The 26,297-nt window shown below is 36.1% G+C and overlaps 1 protein-coding gene across 11 annotated transcripts in view; it reads left to right on the top strand.

Moving 5' to 3' along the window:
- The first annotated feature begins 2,990 nt into the window (after positions 1–2,990).
- The window catches only part of LOC122060946 (suppressor of mec-8 and unc-52 protein homolog 1-like), a 59,437-nt gene continuing 36,130 nt past the window's right edge, over positions 2,991–26,297 (top strand). For 3 of the 11 annotated variants that reach the window (XM_042624069.1, XM_042624068.1, XM_042624064.1), the window contains exons 1-11: positions 2,992–3,289; positions 7,000–7,210; positions 8,511–8,663; positions 9,834–9,882; positions 10,028–10,098; positions 10,187–10,301; positions 11,118–11,201; positions 11,303–11,328; positions 11,723–11,809; positions 16,211–16,264; positions 23,222–23,267. In XM_042624069.1, coding sequence (XP_042480003.1) covers positions 10,238–10,301; positions 11,118–11,201; positions 11,303–11,328; positions 11,723–11,809; positions 16,211–16,264; positions 23,222–23,267 — 361 coding nt within the window. In that variant the 5' untranslated portion in view covers positions 2,992–3,289; positions 7,000–7,210; positions 8,511–8,663; ... (1 more) ...; positions 10,028–10,098; positions 10,187–10,237. The other 8 variants (XM_042624066.1, XM_042624070.1, XM_042624065.1 and 5 more) reach the window with 8 other exon arrangements.

The raw sequence follows: 26,297 nt of genomic DNA, 5'->3' as shown, positions 1-26,297 counted from the left end.
AAATTCTAATTTTGACACAAAATGTTGTTTCTATAACATACTGACTATCAAACACAGCTTTAACAAATTTTTTTTTTTCATCTAGTGTAAAAGAAGTTAGTAATTGGATAAAGTAAAAAATTAGAGAACATTATCTGATATTGTTGCATACACCAGACACATGGGAAAGTAGAATAAGGGCATTAGCGTCTTTTCACAGTCTAGTTCCATTTTCTCATGTATCTAACACAACACTGTCAGGTAGCCTTTTATTTTTTTCCTAAAATTAAAATAGTGATTAATATTGAAGTAATTGTAAATTAGTCGTGACGATTCAAGGTTTTTATTTTATTTTTTTAAGGGAGGGGAGGCTCGCAAATATTACAGTTAGAATAAAAAACCAATTAGATAATCCTTGAAAATGAAAGAAATAATGGCTGAAATCAATTCAACATATTGAATCCGATTTTTTAAACCTTTATCAACTTGGCCAAATTCCCATGTGAAGGAGTTAGCTGGTAGAATGTAAACCCTTGTTTCTGAAACCCACCCCCACCCCCACCCCCAAAAAAAAGAGGAAAAGAAAAAATGTAAACCCTATTTATTTACCATCGAGTGAATGTTAATTTTTACCCCAAAGAAAAGAGTGAATGTTACTTATGTTTTACTGTCCAGCTCCAACAATTTTCTTTTTGCAAATATCAATTTATTCAAAATGTCGAGCCAAAAAGGCTAATACAAAATTCCAAAGGTCCTCAGTAAAGGATGACTTCACAAACACCCTTTTGGGGAAAAGAGGGTGCCCATTTAGCAATAGTGTGAGCCATCCCATTTTCATCCATACCAATAAACACAAAAGTTACAAAAAGAAAAAGAAATTTAAAAAAGCAAAATGTCCTCGACAGTAGTAGAGATATTAAGGGGGGTGTAGAAGGAGAGGAGATACAATTGATCAACACCTAACACTCGGAGTAGATCACCACACTAGGGAGCCCAATTTGGATGGCCGAAGAGAGAGCAAAACGAACAACCAAAGCTTCAACCACTATTGGCGGCATAAGCACAAAATGGTTTGAGGTCATGAGATAAACCTGCTTTAGTGGACCCGAGATAATAATTCTCACACCCAACGCTTTAGGCTGGTTACTAGTAGCTACATCCGAGAAAATAGAAAGGCACCAGATCCAACGTCTCATGCCCACCTTAATTTAAGGGAAAAAAAAAAAAGGGTGGAGGGTGGAGGGTGGGGGGTGGGGGGAGGTGTTGGAAATATGTCCACTAAAACATATGAAAAAAACAAGGTACATATGGCGTAGTAAACATCCAGAGATAGGGATGCGCATAAAAGACTAAACTAACCCCCACACCTAGGGCGTTGAAGATGTTGGCACGTGCCCTCTTATTGGTCTTACACACTAGTGTTTCCTACGCCATCATGATAATGTTCTTTTGCCCCATTAGTAGTGATTAAATATAATAATTTGCATGATTTTATTATCGGGCCTTTGTAGCCTTTAGGCTTTAGTCTAACATTGTTCATAACAAGAGACAATATTAGAAAGTTTATTCATATGATTGTCTCATTGTGTACCAATGAATGAGATTATAGGACACTGGTGTGAGAGTACAATTGGTGTGTATATACATTGAACCAAATCATATGAGATTTTTACATGTGTTACTATCTGTTGATTTTGAATGAAAATTTCATATGTAATTATGGTCGTTCCCTAACCTGAGATGTATTTATTGATGCTGATATGCATTATGAATTTTGATGCATCAATGGTTGATGTCTCGTTGATTATATATATCCCTATATTAGATTCACAATGTTTGATCATAATCGAAAGAGATACCTAATGTGGAATCCACTGTCCTAATTTAGATAATATCAAAGAGAGTAATATTTCGTAATTGATTAGATACAACTCCTGTATTAGTGGCATCTTGATAAAATTATTTGTAATTTATTGAAAATTAATTAATTTTTTTTTACAAACATTTTTTAGAACGTTTAAAAAGTTCAATCAGCATTTCAAAAATCTATGAAATTAAATTTACGGTAGATTTCTACCCAAGAAAAAAATAGCTTTGTAGTAATTCACACGTGTTCTATTGTCTATCATGTGACATTGCATCACAGAGACCGATGCGTAATTAATTACTTACTTTGAAAAAACGAAAAAATGGTTAATATCTAAGGACCGCAAAGTGTGAGAAGGGCTCCGTGTTGATACTGATATGATACGGTCAATTTGATACCGATACTAGAACCATGACTCCGAGTCTCCGACACTGCGGTACCAATCATAGTTTGGAGTTTGGGCTTTGGGGGAGTTAAATGAACCCATACTTGGGCTGGGCCACTATGCCTTCTTCTCATCATAATAACGGCATTCGAGAAAAACCAAGTCGAAGCAGACCCTGGAAATTAAGGATGTCAATATATAATCAAAACCGTTTATTGGAATCGAAATCGATCGATTATAATAGAATCGAACTGCACTGTAGTAAATTGATTTGATTTTGGCTTTATAGGCCATAATTCTGGTTCGGAACCAAACCAAACAAAAAAACCGATGATTAACCGGCACCTAGTATTAAAGATTTAAAGTGTTTTGGATTTCGATGGGTGTCCACAAAAAAAATGGGAGAAAAAAAGAACCAAAGTATTAACGAGAAGGGAGCTTCACTTTCACACAATGACACTTGTTGATTTTCTAATTTATATGATCATAGTTAATTAATTATAATATACGTAATCTTTTATATAGAAAATATATTGTCTTTTGTAAAATAAATGTATATTGTCTTAGCTCTTTAGGAAATTGAATATATATAGGATTCACACTATTTGTAGGATGCAAACCATTTTCTAAAATAACTCTATTAACTCAATGTAAATCGGTTGTGAACCGAATAATGAAAACTGATTAAAAATTGCTAAAATCAAAACCAAATGAAAACGATTCTGATTTCACTTTATTCTTATCCGGTGCGATCTTGATTTCACCTTATCGAAATGTAAATCCAACCGCGACAGAATCGAATAACCAAAACCGCACCGTTTGACACCCTACTGCAAATGGAAATAGCTTTCGGATAGCGGCTCCTGCATTAGGTCGCCCTCGGACTGTAAACCTTGCAGTTTAAGCTCCAAATCTACATTCATTATCTATTTCAGTTGTGTTAGGGTTTAGTTAATGGAAAAATGGAGCTGCTGAGGTTCTTGAGGGCTTGCGGGTGGTCTTCTTCTTGAATTCTCAGCAACAGCGACGATGTCTACCCTAGAAATCGAAGCTCGAGAGTACGCTTTCTGCTTAAACCCTAAACCCTCTACCAAATGAGTCCTTTTCCCATTTACTTTGTAGCTAATGCTTTGGGAAGTTATGCAGAATTGCATTATGTTACAGAGCTTTTACTTGTAAAACTAGCGAACTATTTTCCCATTGGTTAATTTTTCTGCGTGAATTGAATTGAATTGAATTCAGTATAGTTGCAATAATTGAATCATGGCTATCGTGGATGAGGTGAATTCAATTTTAAAGAAACAGAACGAGGAAAAAAATACTCTCCCACACGCCGTTGTGAGGAGTTAATTGATGTACTTTAGAGTATGTAGGTTATATTGTTAGGATTACGATGCATTGCTTGGTTAAGCTTACATCAAGTTTGATAATCAAAATGCATATATACACTAAGTTGAACGCGCAGCTCCTCTCCAGTCACATGAAAGCAGGGATTAGGATTTAGTTCTCGGGAAGTGGATATGATACTGATCCTGATTGGCCTGTGTCGGTCGATTTTACCCTTAATTTTCATAAAAATTGGGTGTTTATACTTATTTACCCTTGATCTGATACCGATACCAATACCTGATCCAGGATCAGCCAATACGGATGCAATCCGGCAGATACCACTAAACTGATACCGATACTTGGAACCCTGCCCTGAACTGATACTTAGAACCCTGCTTGAAAGTCCCGTGAAACAAAACAGCTGTGGCTGGAGCTGCTTGCTTTGGTTAACAAGTTCTTTCAAGTGATCAGAGAGGATCCATGGCCCTAAGTTGAAGGCTAATTCTTAATGCACCCTGTCATTCAATCCTTATCAGTAAGAATATTTATTGGATGTCTTCTAGTGACGCTGAGATACATACATGAAACTAGTATTTCTGTGGCTAAAAAAATTCAAAGAAGATAAGAGAGGTTCTTGAATATTTCAAAAGAGGTTTGGTTCATTTAGCTGTTGTTGGTTATGCTTCATTGTCTACTATTTGTTTTTGTTTCTGAATTTGCTTGTGTTCACACATTCAATGAACCCAACTTCGCAAGCACTAATTGAACCTTTATTTTCACTTCATTGCATTTGACCTTAGACATGGCTTCACCATTTCCCATATCTAATAATGGCTCCGATTATAAGTGGTGGTCTTGAGTACTTCGTTAGTCATAAACATTCTTTTAGCTTAAGGTAATATTTTTACTATTTTAGTGAGTGGTTGAGCCTGGAGCCCGATTTTAAATATTTACACTCTCGTTTAGTTATGAATCATGGATTGGAGTATATACAAGCCTAGATGTTATTAGAGTAATAGACATACATTCACTGCCACATGGCAAGACATACTTTTTGAGTAACCTTTCTCTTATGTTTTTATGAATTGGTCATACAGTGGTCAAATTCTTTGTTGTAATGCGCCTCCCACATGCTTTTTAAATGAAAATAGTATGATAAAGGGTGCTCATATTTCTGACGTCATTGAGTAGGCTTCATTTATGAATTCTTGGGGTGGGGGCCTATAGATTTGATGGCCTACCACATCTTCTTTGTTTGTACCGCTGGTGGGATTTAGATGTCTAGATTCACTATGAACTATATTGATATAGCCATCTGGGAGAAAGAAAGTATCCTCCCCTCCCCTCCGCCCATGCACACACAAAAAGAGAGAGATTTTACCTAGTTGCTTTTCTCTACACTTGTAATATATTTCAATGATGTTTACTTTACTTCAATCAACTGATTTCTAAAAGGCTGCGTTTGGTAACATTTCTGTTCCAGAAACGACGTTTCATGTCAAAACTAGAATTTTCCGTTTCTGTGTTAAAAAATCGTTTTTTGCCTGAAAAATGGTGTTTGGTAAACATGTTTCAGAAACGGTTTTACCGAGACATGGATGAGGGAGAGAGAGGGAATCAAATATAATTGTCACGACGCCAAGGCGAACCAAGGCGGTGGAGGGCTATCTAAGCGCTTAGGTGAGAAGGCGCCCGCTTTAAGGCGAACAAGGCAACTAAGTATTATTTTTCATTTTTCCTATTTTCTAACATTATTTAGTAAGCTGTGTATACCTTGTATCATAAAAAATTAACATTAAGCCACATCAAGTCATTAAAAATCAACATTTAGCCATATTAAATCATAAAAAATAATACTAAGTCACATTAAGTTATAAAAAATAACATTTAGAGAAATGCTCTTGTTTTATAATAGGTTTGACTAGTCAAATGATTTTATTTTTATATGAGACTTTTTATATTAGGTATAATATAAAACTAGCTTTCCAACAACTCTAAGATTATTTAATCTGAGTTGTAATGATGAAGTTATGCTCTGGTCAAACTTATTTTAAGTGTGCGAATGCTGTTAAAATTGTCTAAATGAAAATAATTTTATGGACATAAAAAAAAAATATTATTTTATTAGACTTTTGGTTTTTAGCAATGTTTTAACATTATAGGATTTATAAAATTTTCATAATTTAGAAAACCCTCAGCATTTAAAAGTTGAAAATCACCCATATAACCAAAATCCAAATTTTGTTCTTGGATTGGGGGGTTGACTTTTCTATCATTTTGGAATTTGATTTTTAAACTATTTTTATTGGATTCAAATAGGGGGTATTTGCTTATTTATGAATAGTATCTTAAGTTTCATTTACTTAAATGATATTTGGCATAAATAAGTGCCAAAACACAAGGCGACATGCAGTGCAACAAGGCGACTATCGCCTAGGCCCCAGGCAAACTGCCTAGATGCCAAGTTGTCGCCTTGACAACTATGGAATCAAATGATTTTTTTTTCACAGAAAGAGTTTCTCAGTCCGATCTCATATAGACATGGATGAGGGAGACTAGTGATCAACAATGTTGAGAGAGAGCAGGGATAGAGCGAGAGTTCTTCACGGATTCTTCACCACTCAAGATCTTCAGTGTTTCAAGGAGACAGAGAAGGTTTTGGTTCTTCAGGGTTTCAAGGAGACAAAGAAAGTTTTGGGCTTGGGGAAATTATTGAGGACAGATGAAGTTTTCCAAATGGAATGTTTCTCATTTCCCATTTTTCCTTTTCTCTTACCCGGTTCGTTAAAAAAAAAAAAAAAAAAAAGAAAAAATGAACCGTGGACACCAAACGGAAGATTCCATTTTCTTGTTCCCGTTAAACGAAAAAACGCTAGAAATGTTTCTTTGGATGACTACCAAACACAGTCTAAGAATCAACCTTTATAGCTATAGGTGTATCTTTCAGTTGGTCATGCGTGTAGGAGTTACTAATTCTCTCTTTCTCTCTCTTTTTTGGTGGGGGGGGGGGAGGGTTCACAGCCGACAAAATAATTGTAGAGATCTTGCTAATCATCATTGCAAAGTCATTTTTTTGGTAGTTGATCAACACATGACTATGGATTGCAACTTCATTACAAATATGAATTTCGGGAGGAGGAACGCTAGATAGCGTTCCCCACGCCTTCACACAGCCCCTGTTTTCAGGGGGCAGGGGGCATCTTTTCACAGCCCCTCTGAAGACAAGGGCTGTGTGTGGGTGTGGGTACACTAGATGGACAGAGTTCTTTCTCCCATGAACTTCGATAATTGTCGCGAGATTTCGTTTTTTCCTTTATACAGTTGACTCTGTTGTACATCATTCACTACTGAGGTGTGAGTACCTTGTCAATTTGTATCTAAGTTCAATACTGTTGGGGTGGCAAAAACATATTGTTTGATCCATAATATTTTGTTGCAGTGTGATTAAGATCGTGCTTCAGTTTTGCAAAGAAAACTCTCTGCACCAGACTTTTCAGACACTGCAGAATGAATGCCAGGTTTCTTTGAATACAGTTGACAGCCTAGAAACATTTGTTGCTGACATCAATAGTGGAAGATGGGATGCAATACTGCCTCAGGTGGCACAGCTTAAGCTTCCTAGGAAGAAACTTGAGGACTTGTATGAGCAGGTACTGACTTTATTGCTTAACAACATAAAGTTAATGTTTTGGTGCTATAGAGCAGTTGGTACTTAATAGTTAATGTCCTAACCGGTATGACAAGTAGGCAGTACTTTTAAATGGCCAACACAAAAATTTATTGAAAGTTGAAGTATTCAAAATATGGCACCAAATTGGAGTTCCCAAATATTGAATTGTGCAAGAGTTTTTAATTATTGTGTTATACAGTCTAATTTCTGCTAATGATGTGGTTGGGATCAATAAGTCCATGACACATATTCCTCTTGAATTGCTCTTGATAATTATATGATTCCATCTTGGTAGACATAGGCTCTCACACTAAAAATATTTAACTGGTTTACATTGCTCTCAGTTCTTAGTTATATTTATGGATCTTATCGGGTACTTGTAACTCTGCTAACTGTCAGGGTTAAGTTTTGGAACATGTCAACATTTATATTGTACACAATTTGAAATCTGAAATAGTTAAGGCTGCGTTTGGTAACGTTTCTGTTCCAGAAACAACGCTTTGTGTCAAAAACGGAAATTTCAGTTTCTGTGTCAAAATGTCGTTTTTTGTCGTTCCGTCAATTCTTGTTTCTAGTTTTTTTTTTTCCAGAAACAACGCTTTGTGTCAAAAACGGAAATTTCAATTTCTGTGTCAAAATGTCGTTTTTTGTCATTCCGTCAATTCTTGTTTCTAGTTTTTTTTTTCTTCACTTTTTGTTAAAAAAAAAAAAAAAAAAAAAAAAAAAAAAAAAACATATTATAAATGCACCAAACACTTTATTCAGTTTTTTCGTTCCCATAGAAAGAAAAAGCTCCAGAAATGTTTTTCTGGAACATTACCAAACGCAGCCTAATTGGGTGCTTGAAAAAACCTTGTTGGAGTTACGGAATAGATTTTATGCTTTTATAATGGTAGATTCTTAACAAGTTATGCTTAAATTTAGAAATTAGTATTACAGAACGTGCCTCTTTGTTCACAAAATGAACTAAATTCCACCCAACCAAAATTTATTATTTTTTGTTGCTTTATAAGTTCTATTGAAATTATTTTGTAAGAATAGGGATATAAATCCTGAATTGATTTCGATGACTTGTGAGCCTTAAGGTTTTCCGGCTCAGGATTTTTCTTTTGTGTGTGAATCTATATGCTTTCTAGTTTCTACCTTTCCCTTTACAGGCTTTGTTACTTATTAAACAACAGAAAGAAGAGAAAGTATAGGAAGAAATTTTTATGGATAGAGTTTTATTTGCTGTGCTATTTATTTGGGATGGTCTTTATACCAACCCTTCGGTTCTGCAGATTGTTTTGGAAATGATTGAGCTTCGGGAGTTGGATACTGCTCGTGCAATATTGAGACAAACTCAGGCGATGGGTGTAATGAAACAGGAGCAGCCTGAAAGATATTTGAGACTTGAGCATCTCTTAGTTCGTACATATTTTGATCTACATGAGGTCGGTGAGCTTATTTCAATTATAATATTTTTGCATATTTCATTCTTTTAAATTATCTTCTTTTTCTTATGAATAACAAAATATTTTTGCTAAAAAAGAACCATAAACACAAACCTTTTCTTGCAAGAGTGGCACCCACAAGGCCACAACTATGTCTGAAAACAGAAAATACAATAAAAGGAAATGAACACCAGACTATTGGCAATCTGGGCATGAAAGTCCAATAATAAATTCTCTACCCAACTGTCATTTTTTATTGAGATTGTTGGCCAACTACTAACTGACTAAGCCATCGAATTACATCTTCAAGTTAGAACCCATGGTTGTAATGTCCTGATGAGATGTGAGAATTTTCAAGGTTCATTGAGATGCCTTAATTCATTTCAAATACACGGGATGCCTCCCTGTCAATCATTTACTTGATCAAAGCCCTAGTCGTATGATCCCTCATGATGCTGGTAAAAGCTTGGCTCTAGTAGAATCCTCATTCCTTCTGTGCATGAGTATGCATCCTACGACCTACCCATTTAATTCTCTTTATCTGCGCTTCTTGTCCCCAATGGCCCTGGGTTACTTTATGAGCATCCATCAAATTCAATTTAACCATATCAACTAAGGGCCATCTATTGTGGCAATAATAGTAAAAACTTGGGCTGCCAACATGAAAATGCATGTTTTGAGTCTTTGGGCAGCCAATTTGTGTATAAAATGCTGAAGATTAGGAGTGACTCCGGTCCACTACTGAGTCTCTGGGAAACTGGGACTTGCACTGGGTTGCAGCCCATTAAGTGGGGGCGTGGGACAAAATCTTCTGTGCTGCAGGTCATGAGATGCTGGTGCTGGTGATGGCAGTGTGAGTCTTGGAAATTTCTCTTGCCATGATTTTATTAAGCTAAAAAATAAAAAATAAAAAAAAATCATAAACGAATGCATATTGTGCCAGGCCTAGTGCAGCATGTGCCTTTTTTTTTTTTTTTTTTGGCCATGTCGAGGGGTCATGTGGCTGATCTCAACTGTTGGTTAGATGAGGTGCAACCCCGATTGGCTACATGTCCAATTTGGTGGTCCTATTTGACCATGTGAGCCAATAACTTTGAATTCAACTTTTAGAATTGCGTGTAGGGTTAAGGATTATCTGCTTCGTATTGAAACATATTCATTTTGTGACAGGCTTATCAAGATTCAACCAAGGAGAAGCACTGTGCGCAAATTGCTCAAGGTTTTCTTAACAGGGCCCTTTGTGTTGGTTTTGCCTTTTTCTCTGTCGATGATTATTGTTTGATGATATGAAACTGTGATAGATTTCTTACAATCATAAGGACATGTTCTTGACTGTTGGAATTTGTCATGATTTGCCACATCAGCAAATACAGGTAAGTCCATGTGGTAGAGGAATCCATACCGCTCTCACCGGTCAAGTCCCTGACTAAAACAGGTAGAGGAAGTACCTAAAATGCAGTCTTGTAATTTATTACACTTTGAAGTCACATATCAATTATTCCCAGTGCCTGTGTTTGTTTCAGGATGAAATTTGACCAGTTGGATGTGAGCCTCTTTTACATGGACCCTCCCACATGCATCCTATCTGTCAATTGGCAATATATCATAACCTTGTGACAAATCAAATGTCACCAACAGGTTTTTACATTTATATTTAGCTGTTTCTTACAGTATCAATTCCTAATATAGATTCCCCCCCCCCTCTCTTGAATTCTGGGTTTAATAGCAAATTTATGTGAGTGCATTTACTATTCTTGTTTTAAATTTGCAGCCAGGTTTTCTCTCCCCTTCAATGGCCCATCTTTTACTTTACTTTGTCGAGACCTTTTTGTTAGTGATAATACATTAGCTTGAGCCTCGTGCACTGGGTACGCCCTAGTGATCATAATGCAGTGATGAGATTTGTGTTCTCATCTGTTTGTTTCCCCCTACATTTTTTCTGTTCCCTTTTCCATGAGTACCTGATGATTTCTTTATTAGTAGGCATTACTGTGTGTACTTCATACTGGTGCAAATGCAGTGTGGTTAGGCCAAAAGGTTCCACCACTAGATCCCCATAGCAAATGTTGGCGGTATATTGGTAACTGTCTATTCTGTTGTAAATTTTAATAGTCACAAAATGTTTGATAAATAGTCCAGGGAAATATATTTAATTGGATTTTTGCAATGACCTCAGCTGGTCTACTTACGGCCTACCACTATCCTTGGGAATTCTAATGATAGACTCCACTGTTGGAGCATGTATTATGTTACTGGAAACAGGGGTCATTTAGGGGATGTCTCTCATAATTTTAGAAATATTTATCTTTTACCACTGACCTTAAGGCTGGTGCATTGTTTCAGAGACAGTTCAAATAATTAAGCATTAATCTTAATGGTTATGTTGTATGTTGATCATGTATGCATTTTTATGTATAGTTTTGTAAATGAATTGTGGTTCTTTGCATTTTCCAGCTTTTGCAGCTGAAGTTACTGTTGTGCCACCTTCGCGATTAATGGCTCTTAATAGTCAGGCTCTGAAGTGGCAGCAGCACCAAGGTTACTGCTTTTTACGTGGACCAGGATATCTCTGGTAGATACGTTGGCGAACACTCAAAACACATTTGCTTATATTGATGTATCTTATTATGGTTTTTCAGGTCTGCTGCCCCCAGGAACTATCAAGGCATGTTCTAGATTTATCTTCCGTTGCTTCAAAATCGTTGCATCTGTCGACCTTGGCATACTAACCCGTCATATGGATGGACCACATGATCCAAATATGTTTGCATATTAAATTTGTTTCTGGTTGATCTGATTGACCAATTTGGATGGTTCCATTCTGGTCCTTGTAATTATATCAGTTAATTTCTTTATTTCTTATTATACTATTGGTTTAGTGTATAATAAAGGATTAAAGGCTTAACATCCATGTACTCTTTACTTTGTTCATTATCTGTGAACCTTAATCTTGTTTCTTTCTGCACTGTTGGATCACATATACTTGGTGGTGATGAGCTTTCATTAGAGTACATTTTTATTTATTTTTATTTTTTTATTTATATTTGTTTCCTTTGCAGTTTGGAAAGAAAAGTCATCCAGAATGTGCTCGTTTCTCTCCTGATGGGCAATGTCTTGTTTCTTGCTCAGTTGATGGATTTATTGAGGTATTATTATTGATGGAGCTAATACACTCTCTTTTTCTATTGATTTGGGGATTTGGATTTGGATTTGGATTTGGATTTGGGAATTAAAATTCAGAATCAGGTGTTGAAGTTGGAAATGGAAATTGAAATAGGTGTTTTGTTGACTGTTATGTAGTCTGAAGAGGGAATTGGCTAATCTTAATCAACAAAGGATGATAACAATAATAAGGAAGAATGCTCCTTTCTTCAGCATGCTGGGGAAGTTTTTGCCTGTTCAGGGATGATTAATTTATTTAGACTGTTGTATTGATAGGTTAGTCTTTGGATTGACTGACATATCAAATTTAGGGGTCTGACTTTGTTGTATGCCCTGCCATATATTGAATTCTACCCCTTGTATTTTTAGCAGTCCAATTTTTTTCCCGAAGTTTATTTTTCAACCAATTTACAGAACTTTTCTAACACATGAAAAAGAGTCCAATCAGGCTGAAACGTGGCGAACGACCAGAAGAGGTTATATGCATAGTTGTCACAGCGTCTAGGCGACCCAAGGTGGTAGAGGGGGCTTGGATGCCAGGCAACACCAACAAGGTGCCCGCCTAGGTGACTAAGGCAACCAAGGCACCTGGACGCCTAGGCGTCATTTTGACAACTATGGTTACATGGACAAGTTGTCAATTAATTTTTGAATGTCGACCAAAATAAAGGCATCTATCCGCACTTGACAAAGGAAAAATTCTCAAGTAGTAGTAGTAGTAGTAGTAAATAATGATAATAATTATAAATTATAATTCAGTTCAAGGTTCTAGAAGCAAAAAACTAAAACTGTCCAGGATTGATGTGGAATTGATAAGATACATTAGTTGGACAGAATAGAGGTATAATAAGTACTAGAGAAGAAACATAGTGAATGCAGTTAAGGGTGTCCAATCGGGCCTATTGGGCTTCTGAAGACTTTATTTTGGCCCATGGTTGGGTTCTATGGGTCTTGAGACTTTTTATTTTTGGGTTTACTGACATAGTAGCTTAAGTTATAAGCCCATAAAGTGGGGGTAAAGTTACTACTTAGTACATGAAATTATTAGTTATTGCTCGAGTTAGTTTAGGATACTTATAACTTAATATCTTTAAAGAGTTATGTTTTAAGTCTATATACTTTAAGTTGGTACAAGAGAGTGATTAAGAGTCCTCTTATGAGTTAATTTAGGTATTTTAGGTCTTTATATATGTATTACCCCCATCAATTGCAGATGATTCAAGTTTAAGAATTTGAGTTTTATTTAGAGTTTTGGAGATGTTGAGCTTGGTATACAAGATTGGTATCCCAGGCCTGATTTCTTCTCTTCTTCTCCTCTGTTGATTACAAGGTTAGTTTCTGCAATTCTCTTCTCTCTTCATATCAATTTCTAGTTCTCATTCTATTATTAGCTTAAAAAATCCTATCTTTTACTGGTTTCTTGAATTCCTTTGCCAACTAGGAATTTTTTAACTACAAATCTAACCATATGGATTTCAAGTTTGCTTGCAAATTTTGCAATTGGTTTCTATTCAGAACCTTATGATTTCAAAATTCAAACTTGAAATTAATTTCTTGTTTTCCTATTACAAGTCTGATTTCAGTTTAATCGATTTTCAAATCCCATCTTTGATCTCAGATTCCAACTATCATCAAGCTTATTATTTGGTACTGAAATCAATCTCTAATCTGTCTTGTCTGAACCTTTTACCAATTCTCAGATTGGGAATTCCTTCTTCAAGTAGGAATATTCAGATCCTGAGAATTTTTTATCATTTGGATCAAGTCTGAATTGTGATATTATATTCTCCCATCCAATTAGAGCCTTTTGACCTCAAGTTTTGCTGAATCTGATCCCTTGATTCTCTGTTATTAAAATTCTTTGTAAATCTGGCTTTATTCCTTACATGTGATCCTGTCGCAAGCTGATCTATTGGATCTCACTGTTTCAAGATCAGCACTGCATTACATAGCACATAGATGGAAGGAATAAGAAGCAAATTAAAAAATTTGTGAGTTGAGGTAAGAATAAGGAGAATAAAGAAGAAGAGAGAGCAAAGATCACACTTGAGAAGAGATGATAACGCAGTTTTGGTACAACAATAGGACCCGTTTTGATAGTACATGTTATGGGCTTGTGTTTTAAATGTTTTTATTTGGAATGGGTTCAACTATAAGGCCCAAAAATTAGGTCCATAGGGGGTAAACGAAATTATTATTTTAATTCGGTAGTTAGTATTAGTAGTGGGGCTCAATAGTTATTAGTTAGGAAGTTATCTTGTTAGATAAAGTTTATTCTATTGGTGAGACCCAATTTGGAGGAGATAAAGTTATTTTGAGTCATCTTAGGACTATTTCCAAAGCATATACATATGGAAGAGTTTCCTGTTCAGTTGGATCTTATATTTCTTTTGTTGTTAGTTATTTGGTTAGTCAGGGACTCTTCCAACAACGCCAACAATTGGGGAGAGAGAAAGTTAAGAGTCCGTCTTTGAAATGGAAGGAGATGGAGAAGAAAGAAGAGAACCATAAAGATCAATCGTGGTAGGGTTATTTCTCTTTCTTATGCCCATCACCAGCAGATCTCTTACCAGTTGACGAATGAGACAATGACAGACAAAATAGTCGAAAATAGCTCATGGAAGATAATTGTACTAATTGCAGCCTTTCGTTCACTCCACTTTCAGACAGTTCTTTTTGAAGTAAACTGAATGACTGTCTCAGATCTGCATCAACTAGTGGGGTATTCAGATCTCAGGTTGGAGCAAGAGAAGAAGGAGAAGGATAAGGAGAAGGAGAAGGAGAAGAAAGAAGAGAACTAGAAAGTTCAATCATGGGGAGGAGAGAGAGAGAGAGAGGGGCAAAACCTCACTTCAAAACAAAATAAATCAATCCCATTAATCAAGTCATGGGGGCTGTCTAAGCATTGCATCTATTTATATCTGTAAATATAATAGAAAAAAAAGGACGTTGACTCTCTCTCCAATCATTGCTCACTGTTGGAGGAGTCCCCAACTGACCAAATAACTTGATAAAAAAAGAAATAGAAGACCTAACTGAACAACAAACTCTTCACGCTAATGCTTTGGGGGAAGTCCTAAGCTGGTTCAAAACTAATCTTATCTCCTTCAAACCGTGTCTCATAAAATATGATATACTTTATCTAACAAGATAACTTCCTAACTAATAGCTATTGGGCCCTATTGTAATATTGACTACTGCATTAAAACAATAGATTTCGTGTATCCCTATGGACCTAAATTTTGGGCCTTATAATTGAGTCTATTACAAATACAAACATTTACAAGCCCATTACAAAGTACTATCAGAACGGGCTTCAATGTTGCACTGCATTAGATGAGCAAAGCTATAAGAGGGACAAGGAGGAGGGAGATCAAATCTGGGATACTGAAAATCCTGTGTGTCTCAGCTTGACAACTTTAAAACTCTTGAGAAAACTTTGATTTCTTTTATCAAATCATGGGGGTGTGTACAAATAGACATATGTATAACCTGTAGATTCCCAACTAGATCCATAAAAGGACTCATAATCACTTTATTATACTGAGTCACTAACTTAATTTGGTAGACCCAAACAGAACTCCATACTCGCTAATGAGTATTATATCTAACCTAAACTCTAAGTAACCCCTAATCTCCTGAATTGACTTCATCCCTACTTTAAAGGCATATAATTAAGACCCAATACAACAAATAACCCATAATCAAGTATCCCAAGATCCATAGAACCCATCCATGGCCCAAAATAAGGTCTTTGTAGGCCCAAGTGGGTGATCTAGACTGCACCAAGTAATAGTGATAATGAAAAAAAAAAAGGGCGTATCTGGTGCACTAGGCTCCAACATGTGCAAGGCCCTAGGAGAGGGGGGGGCCAAGAACTACGCAACCTTACACCGAGAATGTCGAGAAGCTGTTTTGACCGCTTGACCACCAGGTCACAGCATTTGTACCTTTCTGTTGGACCAAGCGTGCCCCTTACCAAATAATAGCGGTAATAAAGAATAATAATTACTTATTATATGATGTTATTAGTTTTTTATTGTCCTATTAGGCTTTTACTAGTTTATAATGTTATTTTTAGCTTATAAAACATGTCATTATAGTTATTTATATCATTTACATTCTGCAAGCCAAGGAATTCCATAAATGCCTCCCCACATGTGTTTCCTTTTTCCAGAATCCTAATTTTTTCTTACAATCCAATTACTGGTATTCTGATGGAAGTCCAAATCCATTCCATGCCTGACAAACAGAGGAATCTTAGACATGGAATTGAATCTCCCATTTTCGTTCCCTAGTTTTGCTGAAGCAAATTACAGCCTTGTTGTCAATTGATTATTTATTGATTATCATTTTATGCCCATTTGTTTTTGTATGCACTCCAGGTTTGGGACCCTATTAGTGGGAAGCTCAAGAAGGATCTTCAATACCTGGCTGATGTGAGTCTTCCTTTAAGCTTGTGGTATCCTATATCAAGATTCCTCACAAGTTAAAGTTATAGAAATTCTCATCAGTGTCAAATTAATAATAAAATCATCACTCATAATTTTCCTTTGCGAACAATTTTACCACTTTGGGCATGAACCTTCTGGATTTTTTGTTTGAAGATAAATTATAATGTAACATTGTAATGTTGCAAAATTGTATGCTTAGTGATAGATTGTTGCCTTACTCATCAGGTTGGGAGGAAGCTATAATTTCTTTGTGGTTGTGTGTTTCAAGCATTGTCATACCTCTAGGCCAAATTTGATTGGGTGTTCTCGAATTTCCTGTAGTTCTAGTGAAGGAAATTTCAAGCCTCATAAACTTGTTAGTAGATGTGTATTGTTTAATTCTCTACACACACACATACGCTTTGAACGATGGTTTATTACTTTCATTAATTGTTGTTCTCGAACAACTTGGATATATTTGATACGTCATAAAAGTGAGGCTTTTCAATGCTTTTAGTTTTTTCACAGCGTGGTTCAGACATATTTTCAAGTAACAGTTAAGGTCCTTTGAAGTGATAATGATAGGGAATATATTGATGGTGCCTTTCAAGCGTATCTTGGTGATAAGGGAATCCTACACTAGACTAGTTGTAATGTAGGATTAGATTGGACACCCAACTAGACCCAAATCTGCAGGAACTTTTAGACCAGAGAACAACCAAAACCAGTAGCAAACTTATAGCAGAAAATCAGACTTTGACCGCAAACCAGAATTGATAAACGATCTCAATGAACAGTAACCAGAAGCGAAATAAATCAGCAGCAGTCTTAGGATTAAACCAGAAATTTTAATAACAATATAACATCTCCAGTAGGTTCAGATCACAGATGCTAATAGTCCAAAATGACACAGTAACACAGAACAGAAAACAGAATCTAAATCTGGGCAGATTTGACAATCGGCCAGAACTGCTTGACAGTTCACTTCAGCAGATCCAGTGGTCTGATTGACCCCAAAATTGGATCGATCCTCCCTCTGGATAGGATTATCCTTCGATCAGAATATGGAGGCCATCGGATGGCTGGTTCTCCAAAAACAGGTAGGCCGATAGGAAGGAAAACAGAGAAGTTTAACCCAGAAATCTGCAGAGAAGTTAGATCACTTACCTGAACTGCTGGAGAAGAGATTTAATAAGAAAACCAGATAATAAAAAACCCACTTGGACTTCTCGCCGCAGAGTGTTGATCAGATCACACACCAATCCCTAACCCTTGATCAAACACAAAGGTACAACCATGGAACAACCCAACGGCAGTAGCATGAGAACTTTTTTTTAATTGTCAAAATCGTGGCTCATAAAAGAGCCCTCTTCTTTATTTATAATGATGGGGAGGGTTTATAAATAATAGCAACTCAAAGTTACTAAATCTGAGTTATTAAGAACTGATTATAAGAAGTTACTAAAAATTGGAAATTGGAATCTAATGAAAATAGAAACTAACCTTAAATAGAAATTAGAAACTAACAATGACTTGAAATTAGAAACTAACTTAGGACTTCAAATTAGAAACTAAATAAGAAACTATTAAGCTACTAATAATCCTCATCAGCAGCCCAAATCGTGGGCTGACTTGGACCAGATTTGGGTTGACCCAGTCAGCCACTTGGGTCGACCTTGGTCTTGGTTCTTCTTGTGTAAACCCTTGTCGGTACTGCATCAAGTTGTGTTGACACACCTAATCAGAATGGTTTGGTTGAACGAAAGAATCACCATATCTTGAAAGCCTGCTCCCTGATGTTTGAGATGCAAGTTTCTCCTCACTATTGGAGTGAGGCGGTCCGCACTACTGCCTACTTGATCAATCGGATGCTTTCTCAAGTGTTGTAGTTTCGGTCTACCCTCACCGTTCTTCAGGGCAACTTTGCATTTATTGTGCCTCCCAAGGTGTTTGATTGTGTATGTTATGCGCGCAAGCACTGCCCACATGGGAAATTTGATTCTTGAAGTCTAATGTGCATCTTCTTGGGTACTCTGCCATTCAGAAGGGATACAGGTGCTATCATCCACTGACTCGTCGCTGGTTTGTGATTATGGATGTGATATTCCAAGAGTCTGCTGCTTATTATGATGCGCCACCTCTTTAAGGGGACAGTCGGATCATTGGGATGATGTGCCGCCTGTTGTTCCGTGGTTCAGGGGGAGGAGCCTACATTTACTCAGGAGAAGTCTGGTGATGGGGATATGTTGTCGACTTTAAAGTTTATACTCGTCGCGAGCAACGCAAGCAACAACAACCCGCCACAGTACCAACTCTACTTGGCCAACCATTGAATGCCCTTGATTCTGGTCCCTCTGTCAGTTCCTTCTGGTAATGATCCATCTCTTAACTTACCTATGGCTGTTCGTAAAGAACCTAGAACTTGTGCTCAACATCCTACTTCTAAGTTTGTTTCTTACTCTTCTTTGTCTTCTTCCTATTGTACCTTTGTGTCTACGTTGTCTTTTGTGTCTCTTCCTCAGAATGGTAGGAAGCTTTGGTTGATGCAAGATGGAAAGCTGCTATAGTTGAAGAAATGCAGACACTTAGAAAAATGGTACATTAGACCTTGTTAGTCTTCCTCATAAGAAGACTGTTGGTTGCAAATGGGTCTTTGTTGTGAAGTAGAAGACTGATGGTACAATAGATCGTTACAAAGCTAGACTTGTTGCCAGAGGCTTTAGTTAGACATACGGGATAGATTATTAGAAGACCTTTGCTCCTGTAGCAAAGATGAATATTGTTCAAATTATACTCTCTTGTGTTGCAAACATTGGATGGGAATTGCAACAGCTCGATATGAAGAACGCCTTTCTTCACTAAAATAAAAGAAGAGTACATGGACCATGGTTTAAAGTATCAGTACGTATCGTACTGTATCGACCGATACATATCTGTATCTGCCCTTCCTTACTGAACGTATCCGTATCGGCTCTTACCGATACGATACATGGAATTTTTATAATCCTTTTGTATTGATATGTATCCTACGATACTACCAATACACATCGATACTGTATAAAAAATTAAAAATCGAGGTGAAATGTACGTTTCGGTATGTATCGGTGCATATTGGTATGTATCGGTACGTATCGGTGTGTATTGATATGTATCAACTGATACGGTGTGTTATGGTCATATAATGAGCAACATGGGTCATTTAAAAAAAAAAACATAATTTTTTGAGGGGTTTTTGTTCCAAAGTTGCTACCAGCCATTTCTTTCTAACTAAAGTGGAAATCAGGGTTGGGAACAAGGATTTTACATTTCTAGGACAACTACAAATCTTGGATTTTTAGTGCGATACTTTCAATTTAGTGTTTATGCATAATACATGTTATATATAGCTTTTTTTAACTTTTTTTTATGCAAAAGTGTATAAAAAAGTATTTCCAATCCATTTGTGTGTATCCTTAGTGTATCTTTACGTATCTCTGATACGATACCCTCCGATACGTATAAAATTTTGGCCGACCGATGCTGATACTTTAGTCTTTGACATGGTCATCCCTCTTGGATTTGGTTTTAGTCAAACAAAGGGTAAGATTTGTAAACTCAAGAGAGCTTTGTATGGTCTCATATAGTCTCCTTGGGCCTGGTTTGGTCGCTTCCACAAGGCCATGATATTTGTGGGGTATACTCACAGCAATGCTAATCACATCTTCAAGAAATTTGGTGACAAGATTGCAATTCTTATTTTGTATGTGGATGACATAGTTGTAATAGGGGATGACCAAATGAAATTTCTCGTCTCAAGAAGTTTCTGGACACCGAATTTGAGATTAAAGACTTAAGTAGCTTCGTTATTTTCTTGGTGAAGAAGTGGCTCGGCCTAACCAAAGGTATTTTTCTCTGTCAATGGAAGTACACTCAAGATTTATAATCTAGAGTTGGCATGGTATAGTGGAAACCTTCTGAAACACTTGTGGAGGCTAATACTCACCTTTACAGTAAAGTGGGTGATCCAGTTGATTAGGGTAGTTATCAACACCTGGTTGGGTGTCTTTTTTATCTCGACCACACTCGACTAGACATTGACATTGTTGTTAGTCTGGTGAGCCAATTAATGCATGATCCTTATTCCTCTCATATTGGATGCAGTCCACCCAAGGTTCGAAATCTCGTTTTGTTTCGACGGTTCTGAAACCACCAAAATACTGAAATCTCGGCGAGTTGGGTATTTTTTTTTTACTCGGTTCACTATTTTGGTGGTCAAACGGTCATATTATGACCTAAAACATGGTGGGGAGCTTGTTTAAAGGTTAATAAACATGCTTAGAACTTAAATTTACAAAAATATTAGAACATGACGGTGTTTTAGAGTTGCACCCTTGTTTGGCAGCAACCGTCAAACTGTTCTGGAGATTTTATGAAATATTGCTAGAATAAGATATATTATGATTGTAAAACAAGTAAATAATGCATCTAAGCCATGATCAAAAAATACCTCAACATTAATTAACTAATATCTAGATTACTAGAGTAATATACTATGCTACTCCCTAACTTCCAATTCTCAACTAAAGTCATCCACTGAGCATCTTACTCTTAAATCTCAAAGTCCCAAATGGCAATATCCCAAGTTCCAAACATATTAGTTATACAACACTATTCATAATGACTGTCTACTGGAAAAAACTATGACGACCTGGCTGGATTACACACCCAGTACGATGGAGTCGACGTGGATTACATAAAATTATATTTTAATTTTAGAAAATATTTTAATGACATAATACAATAAAATCAGATATGGTATACCATAACAAGCATCATGTACGCTTCGAAACTCTTTAATGTTAATCTCATATTATAACATAACAAACATCATGTACGCTTCAAAACACTTTAATATTAATCTCATATGTTTCTTTTATTTTTAAAATCAAAAACAGAATATTTTTCCCTATTTTTTAAAATTATTTTTTAATTATTAATCTATTTTTCATATTTTTCAAAAATTAAAATAAATATTTATTGACTGGAAAAAATTTCACTCCAATAGAGTCGTAGATCAGCCATTGGTGAGTAACATAGATATAATTGAGTTCCATCAAAGCTATATTAACCATACAAAAATACATTTTATGTTGATAAAAGATTTATTTTTTAAACCAGAAAAATAAAAAATATTTATGAACTATGGAAAAAATATTGACTCTGTGAGGTCAAAGATCGACCTCTAGTGTTTGACATGTAAAAAATCTAGCACTATCCAACATGTATTTATGCTACTAGTTAAAAATGGTTTTGGGAAAAGTGGTTTATCTTTTCAAAGCTTGAAATGTGTAGATCTTTAACTTGGAGTGATCTTCAAGACAATAGATGTGATGATGTGGCAAATTAGTGGACAATGGAGTGATTTTATGTTCAAATGTGAGGAGCTGAAATTTCGCCGAGACAGTCGAGTTGGAGTCTAAATTTCGACTTCTAACGAGATTGAGTATTTATAAGCCTTGGTTGGTATCATTTCGATATCTCTCTGAAATGGTACCGAAATTTTGGCCAAGATACCGAAATTTTGATCGAGATGATTACCTTTGTGTAATTTGTAGCACATCTCGACTTGGTAAAAAAAAAAAAAACAGTGATTTTATGTTCAAATGCGAGGAGCTGAAATTTCGCCGAGATAGTCGAGTTGGAGTCTAAATTTCGACTTCTAACGAGATTGAGTATTTATAAGCCTTGGTTGGTATCATTTCGATATCTCTCCGAAATGGTACCGAAATTTTGGCCAAGATACCGAAATTTTGATCGAAATGATTACCTTTGTGTAATTTGTAGCACATCTTGACTTGGTAAAAAAAAAACCCCCCCCCCTAAAATTTCCAAGATCTGAGATTTTGAACCATGAGTCCACCACATTCTTCGCTGCTTGAAATCCTCTCTAGGAAAGGGATCTCATTTGCTCCTTATGGTCATCTTTAGGTTGAGGCTTTGACAAAAGGTGATTGGGCTGGCTCTCCTGATGATCGTAGGTCTGCCACTGGTTATGATACTTTTGTTAGGGGGAACTTAGTCACATGGTGTAGCAAGAAGTAATTTGTGGTGGCTAGGTCAAGTGTTGAAGCTGGGTTCGGAGCAATGGGTCTGGGAATTTGTTAGCTACTGTGGGCCTATGGCTCAAGAGTCTTCTTGGAGATCTTGGTGTGCCGATCACTCTTCCAATGAAGCTCTATTGTGATAGCAAATATGCTATTATCATCGTTCACAACCCTGTTCAACATGATTGTACTAAACATGTTGAAATTGATCGGCATTTCATTAAGGAGAAGCTTGAGCCCAGACTTTTTTGTGTCCCATTTGTGAAATATACAGACAAGTTGGCTGACGTTTTTACAAAGGGTCTTAGTAGGAAACTTTTTCATTTTCTTGTGTCCAAGTTGGGCATGTGCGACATCACAACATCAACTTGAGGGGGAGTGTTGCAATATGGGTGTAACTGTATAAGGGTAATCTTGTCTTTGTACTCATACTTTTTATAAATAAGGCTAGGCCTGTGTGAGATCAGAACCCTAGAGCCACCACCGCCTTCCCCCTATCCATGGTACCAATGAAAGAAAAAACCCAAGAGAAAAAAAAGGGATACATGTTTTCGGCACATAACCAAACAGGTTGTGCCAATTATTATTTGGTCCTACGGAATGAACGGTTTAATGTCTTGTTTGCCAATAATTTATAAGCACAAGAACAACTACAAAAAAATGTCCTATAAGTAAATCCATTTTGTGAATTTGCAGTATAATTAGAATTGAGCACTTGTGCATTTACTTATACACTCCTAACTTATGAAGGATTCTTTTATGATGCATGATGAAGCTGTCCTTTGTGTTGACTTTAGTATGCATTTACTTATATACTCCTAACTTATGCAGGATTCTTTATAATGTATGATGAAGCTGTCCTTTGTGTTGACTTTAGTAGGGATTAGGAAATGCTTGCCTCTGGATCACAAGATGGAAAGATGAAGGTAAGTTCTAATTTTCCAATCTTGATTGTAAAGTAGGTCTTATATCTGTATTTATGCATTAAACCATGATTTTTTTTGTTGTCATTAATACATCCACATGCCATTGTCAGAAGTAAAATGGTGTGCTAAACTTTCTCATTCTCTCGAAATATCCATCTGAATGTTTCATGGTTCTCTGTTATATAAATGTTCACTTGCAATTTCTATTTTTTTAGCCAAATTATCTGATTGTGCATGTAATGGATTCCCCATAGGGATAGTTGTTTACAACAGTGTTACCAGACTGTCTAAATGATTTTAGCTGATGGACTTGGCTAATTGCTTAGGCTCTCCTTATTTATCACTGAATGATCTTTCTATGCTGAAAATTTAAGTGTAGCAATAAATAGGAATTTCTTTTCGAATCATATTAGAAAACATGATCAACCATTTGCTAGGATAGGGATTTGAATTAATTAAATTCCATCTCATGGAGTGGGAGAATTATTACCTCAAGTGTCACAAGTGCAACACCTCCTTGGGATGGTAGTTCTTTTCCAATACTATGGCCAAGACACGTAGCAGTCTCCAGTATGTTGATGCAGATTTTTCATCAAACTAGGCTTGTTTTATTAGGAATAAGTCTAGGGTTGGGTTGTATATGTGTTGGGCCTTCAGTCCATATGGTTTGAAGTGCAATGGACCCACTTTTATAGGTCTGAAAGAGGGGCTTTAAGGTTGCGTACGGGATTACTAGTTTGTTTGCTTTTTCATTAGTTTCCTTTTTAATTGGATTTGATTTAAGTTATATTTGTTTCCTTAGTCAAGTTATTAGTTGAGTCAAATTATTTGTTGAGTCAAGTCATTAGAAGTTAGTTTCCCTTTTCAGCTAGTTTTTAATATTGCCCCTCGCAGACCTTGCAGTAGCGGGAGCCTCGTGCACTGGGTTGCTCTTTTTTTAGTAAGTATTGTATTAGGAAACTAAATTAAGGTTTTTTTTTTAGGAACCTTTTATTTTGCAATTCCCTCTCTCATCAACATTATAAATAAAGAAGAGGAGGCTCCTAAAGCTAGAACGATTTTGATAAACAAATTAATGGCTGCTGCTATTGTCTTCCCCATGGAGATATGTCTTTTGTTTGATCAAGGCTGATGGAATTGGTGTTTGATCCAATTGACTTTCTGCGGTGTGAAGTTCGAGAGGTTCTTCTTCAAGCTATCTTCTTGTTCTTCTTCTCTCAACCATCCAAGGAGTTACATATCAGTCCAAGCACTATAGGTACTTAAAACTATTCCTTCCCTCAGTTCTGCCCAGAAATTCAGAAGCTTCTATTTTGGTTGCTGGTTACCTGAAGCAGTTTCAGAAATCAGAATTGGCTGAAACTTGGATTGAGTCACCCTCCCATCTGTACAATCAATCAACCAAAAGATCTGATCATTTTGACCAGCTATTGGTGAGATAATTAAAATCTCCCAAAAACCCTGTTATAGTGATCTATTCTGTCCAGGACAAAAATTGGTAGAGTTGCTTGTGATCATATGGTTACCTTTGATATTGGCCTATGAAATATGAAGAAATAGGCCTAATACATCCTCTGTTAAGCCTCCAATTTCAGGTTCCTAACCTGATCAGAAAAGAACTTCCTGTAGAGATCGATTGGCTGCACTGTTTTCTATTTGGCCAACTTTTCTAAACCAGGACTATTGTGCACTGTTGGAATGGTTATTGGTTGTTCTTTGACAAGTATCCCGCAGTTTGGGATTAGGTTGGCCTTCTCAATCCTAATTCTACATTATAGGTTCAACTCTTTGAACTAACACAGATTTCCTATTTTCTTATAGAGAGAAAATAATATTTATTTTATTTTATTTTATTTTTTTTAATATAAAAGCTAATGATGACACCTCATGTTGATGTGTCCATAAAATATGATGAGTAATACAATGTTACTCTCTCACCAACTTACGTCTTCGGCCAAGGATTATCAAACTGATTTAGCTTATCTTTTATCAACATTTATTATTAATTATTATTATTATATATATTTTTAATAATCAATAAATTTCGCTCTTATAAATAATGAAATCACTTTACGCACAATCTTCAGCCATCAGTACTGGGAAGAGGTATGATCCCAATAGAAAAAATCCACTACAATTACCGATCATATAATGTCAATAATTATCAGTTAAAGACATATCAACAAGTACAATATAAGTGAATATAATATTTATTCTTCCCAAAGTTGTGGTAGTCAAGTATCGATCCAATCTCTCCACTCAACAATATCACATGACAAACCTCTAGGCATGGAAATAAAACTGTCATGGCCCAGGTTTGTCGGAATGTCGCACAAAGAAGCTGGACTTCCGATTAGGTAATGTTTTAAATTAAATATTAATATGTATTAATAATTTAGAAAATCTTTGTAAAAATTTTACAAAATGTGACACTGGATCCTGAATTTCATCCAATCATGTCCATATACTCTCTCTTGGTATTCCCCAACTAAATGGGAGTGAATCCCGTGTCGAGCGTCTCTTTTGTCCACAGCCAAACACCATGAATCCAATGTACTGATATATAGTCTGAAGGACATCAATCATTGATACACCCAAATCCATAATACCTACCTCCAACGATAAGGACCTCTCAGGTTTAGAGACCAATCAAAAGCTACCAAAAAGAATCTTGTCTTTCAACAATTGACAATATTCCATTCAAGATTCTTATTTGATCAAATTCAATGTACGCACAATATGTACACTCCTATTAGTGTCCTTGAATCAACGTTTATGAGCAGACACAATATGATGACCATATGAACAGAATGCCCAGGTCTGCCCCTAACATAGTTTTTAAGGTGCTAATGCGGTTTAGAGATGGTAAGGCAGTGCTCGGCCTTTCGTGAAGTGGCACCTTATGGGTTTTTTTTTTTTTAAACACATTTTAAAATTACATGATGAATATTCCAAATATAGATTTTTATTGATAAGTGAATGATTTTGTTAACACTTGAGATGTATGGGATCATCTCGACTCCACCAAAA

The sequence above is a fragment of the Macadamia integrifolia genome, chromosome 14 (assembly GCF_013358625.1).
Source record: "Macadamia integrifolia cultivar HAES 741 chromosome 14, SCU_Mint_v3, whole genome shotgun sequence".
Taxonomy (NCBI): domain Eukaryota; kingdom Viridiplantae; phylum Streptophyta; class Magnoliopsida; order Proteales; family Proteaceae; genus Macadamia; species Macadamia integrifolia.
The sequence above is the reverse complement of the archived record's forward strand: the minus strand, read 5'-3'. Positions and strand labels throughout refer to the sequence as shown.